Source organism: Nerophis ophidion, linkage group LG22 (genome assembly GCF_033978795.1).
Source record: "Nerophis ophidion isolate RoL-2023_Sa linkage group LG22, RoL_Noph_v1.0, whole genome shotgun sequence".
NCBI classification, from domain to species: domain Eukaryota; kingdom Metazoa; phylum Chordata; class Actinopteri; order Syngnathiformes; family Syngnathidae; genus Nerophis; species Nerophis ophidion.
The window spans coordinates 19,250,764-19,259,177 of record NC_084632.1 but is presented as its reverse complement, the minus strand read 5'-3'; the positions used below and the strand labels follow the sequence as shown (position 1 = coordinate 19,259,177).

The following is an 8,414-nucleotide window of genomic DNA, read 5'->3' as shown; positions in this document are numbered from 1 at the left end:
GGTACTTCATCCAAAAAACGACATCAGTGTGTAAAGGATATCACCACATGGGCTCAGGAACACTTCATAAAACCACTGTCAGTAACTACAGTTGGTCGCTACATCTGTAAGTGCCAGTTAAAACTCTACTATGCAAAGCGAAAGCCATTTATCAACAACACAGAGGAACGCCGCCGGCTTTGCTGGGCCCGAACTCATCTAAGATGGACTGATGCAAAGTGGAAAAGTGTTCTGTGGTCTGACGAGTCCACATTTCAAATTATATTTGGAAACTGTGGACGTGGTGTCCTCCAGAACAAAGAAGAAAATAACCATCCGGATTGTTACAGGCGCAAAGTTCAAAAGCCAGCATCTGTGATGGTATGGGGGTGTATTATTGGCCAAGGCATGGATAACTTACACATCTGTGAAAGCACCATTAATGCTGAAAGGTACATACAGGTTTTGGAGCAACATATGTTGTCATCCAAGCAACGCTATCATGGACGCCCCTGCTTATTTCAGCAAAACAATGCCAAGCGACGTGTTACAACAGCGTAGCTTCGTAGTAAAAGAGTGCGGGTACTTTCCTGGCCTGCCTGCAGTCCAGACCCGTCTCCCATCGAAAATGTGTGGTGCATTATGAAGTGTAAAATAAGACAACAAGACCCCGGACTGTTGAACAACTTCAGCTGTACATCAAGCAAGAATGGTAAAGAATTCCACTTTCAAAGCTTCAACAATTTGTTTCCTCAGTTCCCTAACGTTTATTGAGTGTTGTTCAAAGAAAAGGTGACGTAACACAGTGGTGAACATGCCCACGTACTTTGGCACGTGTTGCAGCCATGCAATTCTGAGTTAATTATTATTTGCAAAAAAAATTAAGTTTATGAGTTTGAACATCAAATATCCTGTCTCTGTAGTGCATTCAACTGAATATGGGCTGAAAAGGATTTGCAAATCATTGTATACCGTTTATATTTATATCTAACACAATTTCCCAACTCATATGGAAACGGGGTTTGTATATATGTATTTGTGTGTGTATATATATGTATGTATGTATATGTATATGTATGTATGTAAGTGTATATATGTGTGGTTATGGACGGGATATAAACAAAAAATATTTTGACATTTAGGGCAGACAACAGATATATGATGTATGTGAATATGATGTAATGCGGTGGTTCTCAAATGGGGGTACGCGTACCCCTGGGGGTACTTGAAGGTATGCCAAGGGGTACGTTAGATTTTTTAAAAATATTCTAAAAATAGCAACAATTCAAAAATCCTCTATAAATATATGTGTTGAATAATACTTCAACAAAATATGAATGTAAGTTCATAAACTGTGGAAAAAAAATACAACAATGCAATATTCAGTGTTGACAGCTATATTTTTTGTGGACATGTTCCATAAATATTGATGCTAAAGATTTCTTTTTTGTGAAGAAATGTTTAGAATTAAGTTCATGAATCCAGATGGATCTCTATTACTATCCCAAAAGAGGCAACTTCTATGTGTAGATCCATCCATCCATCCATTTTCTACCGCTTATTACCTTTGGGGGCGCTGGTGCCTAGCTCAGCTACAATCGGGCGGAAGGCGGTGTACACCCTGGAAAAGTCGCTTTTGTAGAAATCTTTATTTATAATTAAATTACTTGTTTATTTTTCAACAAGTTTTTAGTTATTTTTATATATTTTTTCCAAATAGTTCAAGAAAGACCACTACAAATGAGCAATATTTTGCAATGTTATACAATTTAATAAATCAGAAACTGATGACATAGTGCTGTATTTTACTTCTTTATCTCTTTTTTTCAACCAAAAATGCTTTGCTCTGATTAGGGGGTACTTGAATTAAAAAATGTTCACAGGGGGTACATCATTGAAAAAAGGTTGAGAACCACTGATGTAATGGATAGGAATGTCTGATGCTGGATGTCAATAAAAAGAAAATGAAAACAAAAGAGATAAATGTGATTAAATTGAGCTAAATGCGGGAAATATATGTGCTAGAAATAGTTTTTACATGAGGCATCCCAGTGGCAGTGTTCCTTTAAAGGCGCAGCTCCCCGTAGCGTCGTCATTGCGCAGAGCAGTTTGAACCAAAAAGCGGAGTGACCTTCCTCGGCTCTCAGTCTGAGAGAGGGGCAGCACTCAAGCGAGAAGCCGGCCACCGCTCCTCCCGTAGAGCCGTAGAGATGAACAACAACTTAATCGGCGATGAAGTCGGGTAAGCGCCTTTCAACAATGGAGGCATTCTCCTGCCAGCGTGTTTTATCGGTGCAACTTGCACTCTGTCAGCTCTGTTGTCAAGCTGTCATTAGCCTTAGCCACAAGCTAGGTTAGCTCCAGTAAGTTAGCGACACCGCTAGCCGGGTACGAAAAGACGGCCCCTAAAAAGTGAAACTTATGACGGAAGTCGTCCACATGAATGCTGAAGGTGAAACGCTGCGGTCTTCGCCGTACGGGTTGTCACGGAAATGTGCAGAAAGTGTTCGGTTAGTCACTTCTTCCAGCTGCCGAGCTAACGCTTACCAGCCAAGCCGAAGTCTAACCGACTTGGCCGAGAGGACACTTAGCGGGCACCGCTGGAGGATGGATGGAGCATCCTCTCTCCCGCCATAGTCCTCCACTTTGGGTTCAACCGTCAGGTCGGCGGCGATGGCGAGATTGCATATATACATTTGCAGTGGAACGAACACCTTCTAAGGCACAGCACCGTGCGGTGTGCAGCATGCGGGTGAACCAGGTCCGCATGCCGGGCGCATCTCTCCTCTCTATCCCGCTCCGACAAGGACCATGTTCGGAAAAAGCCTGCAGCGTTTCGTGTTGAATTGTTGATTGATTGATACTTTTATTAGTAGATTGCACAGTTCATTACATATTCCGTACATTTGACCACTAAATGGTAACACCCGAATAAGTTTTTCAACTAGTTTAAGTCGGGGTCCACGTTAATCAATTCATGGTACAAATATATACTATCAGCATAATACAGGCATAGTATATACATTGAATTATTTACAATCCGGGGGGTGGGATGATGAGCTTTGGTTGATATCAGTACTTTAGTCATCAACAATTGCATCAACAGACAAATGGACATTGAAACAGTGCAGGTCTTACTAGGATTTGTACAGCGAGCAGAGAACATAGTGAGTTCAGATAGCATAAGAACAAGTAAACACATTTGATTATTTACATTAGGTTATTTATGATCCGGGGTGATGGGCTGTGAATGGAGGAGGGTATTAGTAAAGGGTTGAAGTTGCCTGGAGGTGTTGTTTTAGAGCAGTTTTGAAGGAATATAGAGATCCACTTACTTTTACACCTGTTGGGAGTGCATTCCACATTGATGTGGCATAGAAAAAGAATGAGTTAAGACCTTTGTTAGTTCGGAATCTGGGTTTAACGTGGTTGGTGGAGCTCTCCCTGGTGTTGTGGTTATTGCGGTCATTTACGTTAAAGGCCTGCTGAAATGAGATTTTTGGTATTTAAACGGGGATAGCAGGTCCATACTTGATCATTTTGCGATATAGCCATATTTTTGCTGAAAGGATTTAGTAGAGAACATCCACGATAAAGTTTGCAACTTTCGGTGCTAAGAGAAAAGCCCTGCCAGACGATGACGTCACATGTTGATGGCTCCTCACATATTCACATTGATTTTAATGGGAGCCTCCAACAAAAAGTGCTATTCGGACCGAGAAACGATAATTTCCCCATTTGAGCGAGGATGAAAGATTCGTGTTTGAGGATATTGATAGCGACGGACTAGAAAAAAAAAGTTTAAAAAAGTTTAAAAAAAAAATGCGATTGCATTGGGACGGACTCTGATGTTTTTAGACACATTTACTAGGATAATTCTGGGAAATCCCTTATCTTTCTATTGTGTTGCTAGTGTTTTAGTGAGTTTAACAGTACCTGATAGTCGGAGGGGTGTCTCCACGGGTGTGTTGACGCGCAGTGTCTCAGGGAAGTCGACGGCAGCTATGGACGGCACAAGCTCAGCTGATCTCCGCTAAGAAACGACTTTTTACCACAATTTTCTTACAGAAACCTACTGGTTGACATTCCTTCGTGATTCCTGTTCGCTTGACCGCTCTTATCCATAGTAAAGTTTCACCTCCAGGAATTTTAAACAAGGAATCACCGTGTGTTTGTGTGGTTAAAGGCTAAAGCTTCCCAACTCCATCTTTCTACTTTGACTTCTCCAGTATTAATTGAACAAATTGCAAAAGATTCCGCAACACAGATGTCCAAAATACTGTGTAATTATGCGGTTAAAGCAGACAACTTTTAGCTGTGTGTGTGCGCAGCGCTCATATTTCCTTAAAACCCGTGACGTCTTGCGTACACGTCATCATTACACAACGTTTTTAAGACGAAACTCCCAGGAATTTAAAATTGCAATTTAGTAAACTAAAAAGGCCGTATTGGCATGTGTTGCAATGTTAATATTTCATCATTGATATATAAACTATCAGACTGCGTGGTGGGTAGTAGTGGGTTTCAGTAGGCTTTTAAGGAAGTAGTTTGACATGTACTTCGGTATCAGGGTGGTGTAGCGGATTTTATAGACTAGGCTCAGTGCTAGTTGTTTTACTCTGTCCTCCACTCTGAGCCAGCCCACTTTGGAGAAGTGGGTTGGAGTGAGGTGTGATCTGGGGTGGAGGTCTAAAAGTTACCGGACTAGCTTGTCCTGGGATGTTTTTAGTCTAGATTTGAGGGTTTTGGAGGTGCTTGGGTACCAGGAGGTGCAAGCGTAATCGAAAAAAGGTTTAATGACAGTTCCCGCTAGAATCTTCAAGGTGCTTTTGTTGACCTGAGATGAGATTCTGTAGAGGAATCTCTTTCTTTGATATGGATAATGCAATGCAAACATACACGGGCACAGACATAGAATAATAATAATAAATACCATGAATTGATTAACGTGGACCGTGACTCAAACAAGTTGAAAAACCTATTCGGGTGTTACCATTTAGTGGTCAATTGTACGGAATTAGTACTACACTGTGCAATCTACTAATAAAAGGCTCAATCAACGTGCTAATAAGTGTACTTTTTATAATGGTCCCCATTTTACCCGATGTGTCATATATGATAATGATATATATGTATTACAGGATTTCTCAACATTTTTTCTTTGCAAAAGGCACATTTTTTCATTGACAAAATCCGGAGGCACACTACCAGCAGAAAATATTTAAAAAAATGAAACTCAGCAGCTGATGTTGAAAATAAAAAGTGTTGGATAAAAATTCAAACCATAACCAACCATGCATGACTACAGCTCTTGTCTCAAAGTACTGCCACATCACGCCGTGACTTCTTTGGAGGGTGTTTTTTGTGTCTTCCTGTGTGTAGTGTTAGTTCTTCTCTTGCACTCTTATTTTAGTGCCTTTTCCTGTTTTGTTGATATTTTCCTGTCGAAGTTTCATGTCTTCCTTGAGCACTATTCCCTGCACCTGTTTTGTTTTAGCAGTCAAGGCTATTTAAGTTGTTGCTATCCTTCTTTGCGGGGACATTGTTGATTGTCATGTTTGGATGAACTTTGTGGACGCTGTCTGCTCCACACGCTGTAAGTCTTTGCTGTCGTCCAGCATTTTGTTTTTAACTTTGCAACCAGTTCAGTTTTATTTACGTTTTGCATAGCCTTTCCCTAAGCTGCAATGCCTCTTTTTAGCGGCACTCGCCTTTTGTTTATTTTTGGTTTAAGCATTAGATACCTTCTTACCTGCATACTGTCGTCTACATATTGTGATCACGACAAACCGTGTTTCCGACATATACAAAGCATTTAGATATTTCCTGCCACTTTATAATACGGAAGAGTACAACATGGTTACTCTGCCAAGCTCTCGACAGCACCGACACATTTGCAGATTATTATTACTGGTTTGCAAAAAATATTTTTAACCCAAATAGGTGAAATTACATATTCTCCCACGGCACACTAGCGGCACAGTGGTTTAAAAACACTGATGTATTGTTATATTGTTCAAGAATTTACACTGTGAGTCTCGCCGACCGGGGTAAGTTAGTTCTGCTGCCCTGGTTCTACTTGCTGGTGTCTTATCATTCATAATCTTGCAGAAGAAACCAATCACATTGATCAACTTGCTATTATTACGTGCATCATTGTGCTTTCTAGTGAACAAGCGTGCCATGTTTTCAACACAACTGATTATTTTTAGTCTTTTTTATACATTTCTATTAAAAAAAAAAAGACAACTGTAAGTTTCTTTTAAGACAATAACGAGCAGTAATCATTTTTTAAAAAGGGTTACACGTGTGGGGGAAAAAATAAAATTGTGATTCCCATTTGATTTTATTCTGTCAGTACCGCTCTTCTCTTTTCAGTCGGTGAACTGTCCTTTTTTCCCCCTTTTTTTCTTAGAAAATTATTTGTTGGTGGACTGGACTGGAGCACCACACAAGGTAAGTTAAAGTATATTTAAATATTATTTAAACCCTCAGCTAATTTGTGTGAAAGGTGCAGTTTGTAAAGAAACAGCCGTTTGTCTCCAGGACATAGAGGCATAGTTTGTTGTCTGACAGGAGCAGTTGGCTTCTTCATTGTTGGGACTATGAAAGTTTAAACAAAAGCATAAGTGATTATTGCATTTTATTTTTGTTAAGCTGAATTTTTCTAATGACTTTTGTTTGCGTAAATTAAACATGCAGGCCTTAGTTGTACGGCTTATTTTGAAATAAGCCTTTGTAAATACCTTATCATTTGAATAGCTGTTTTGTTATAATCAGGTAAAGCACAAATTACTGTGTGGAACAATGTGTTGAGCACACCAGATTAGGTCCGTTTGCGACCTTCTCAATGATTAAAATCTTACACACTGCTGAAATTCTGGTGATCGATATTCTTATTTACGGCTGCAGTTAGGTTTCTCAGCTGTAGTTTGTATGGGTCGCATCGGTACTCAGTTGTAATACACTTTTCCACGGCTTGTGGCAGTAATGACAATATCAAACAAACCAAAGAAGTCTTGAGCTAAAGTCATAGAGAAGTTCTTAAGGGTGTTGTTTGCAACTTTTGCACTGTATAATTTTTCAAAGCAAAAAATATAACCAGAACACCACCTACCTTATGTTACCATCAGTGGTTTAACAGAACACATTTGTTTGACTATTTTTTATATGTTTCACTATTACAATGTTTATATAATAAACATTTTTACTGGCTCAAATAAAATTATTGTCTACAGCGGTCACTCACCTGGTCTCGTCAACACGTACGGGAGCGCATGCACACATACATAAGCAATCCAAGAGAAGTAACGAACAATATGCAGTCATGTTTTTGTTGTTGTTGTTGTTATTACAGAATATACATTCAAAGACAGCTAACACTAGCTATCAAAATTGCTATTATTAGCTAAAAACACCTAAAGCTAATGCGTGTGCATATGTTGCGTACATACGTAGTTATGTCATTATGTACGAGAAGCCGTGAGAGAGCGCACTGTACTGTGCAAAATATATCGGAAAGTTAGCGCCTTCAAGGCATCTGTGTAAATGCAGCCCCTTTAAGCGCAAACATGACTAAAGTGGTGAAGCTATATTTTCATTTGCACTTAAATTTTATTGACAGTTTATTTAAGAAACATCTGTTATTTATCATTTATTTAGGTAGAATTTTACTTTTTTCACACTTGTATGTATATATATTTTTTTACAATAGTTTTTGAGTCCCTTCTTTTGCCATATTTTTTTTTTGTTTAGTATTTTTTGTAATGAGCCTGACCTAAGCTTGGATAATAATGTTTTGTGATTAACGCAGGATTTAATATAATTTATTCTTTAAACTGTAAGTTGGTTATAACTATTGTGCAGTATATGATTAAAATCAAGTGTAAAATGACTAATATAGTGTTAATGTTTAGGTGGGCCCCTGGACCTTCTATAGTGCAAATGTTGGGCCTCAAGGTTAAAAAGGTTAAGAACCCCAGGGTTTAGAAACCATTAGCAGTGGCGTCAGTATTGGCAAAATAGAACAAAAACAAAAGAATGTACGTCGTAGTAGTGGTCATCAGGTAGAGTAATCACTCTTACTGAGTTGCAATGGGCACCTTCTCACACTTGCATTTGCATTATGTCTTATGTAAACAAAGAGAATGATGTGCGAAGCAGCAACATAATGTTGCTTCACTCAGGGAAATTGCACATTTGTTGTTTACCTGTTAAACACAAAAATAAGCCAATGTTAAGTCAACTCAATACTTTGTGTTTAACTAGCACAAATGTGTGAAACAAGTCCATCCATCCATCCATTTCCTACCGCTTATTCCCTTTGTGGTCGCGGGGGTCGCTAGAGCCTATCTCAGCTACAATCTGGCGGAAGGCGGGGCACACCCTGGACAAGTCGCCACCTCATCGCAGTGCCAACAAAGATAGACAGACAA

The 8,414-nt window shown here is 39.3% G+C and overlaps 1 protein-coding gene across 8 annotated transcripts in view; it reads left to right on the top strand.

Annotated features, from left to right (window-relative positions):
* Window positions 1-8,414, top strand: part of dazap1 (DAZ associated protein 1) — an 83,589-nt gene that overhangs the window by 38,280 nt on the left and 36,895 nt on the right. For 7 of the 8 annotated variants that reach the window (XM_061883428.1, XM_061883427.1, XM_061883430.1 and 4 more), the window contains exons 1-2: window positions 2,065-2,221; window positions 6,395-6,435. In XM_061883428.1, coding sequence (XP_061739412.1) covers window positions 2,212-2,221; window positions 6,395-6,435 — 51 coding nt within the window. In that variant the 5' untranslated portion in view covers window positions 2,065-2,211. Of the gene's footprint in view, window positions 1-2,064; window positions 2,222-6,394; window positions 6,436-8,414 lie in introns of those variants that run through there. The other variant, XM_061883425.1, reaches the window with a different exon arrangement.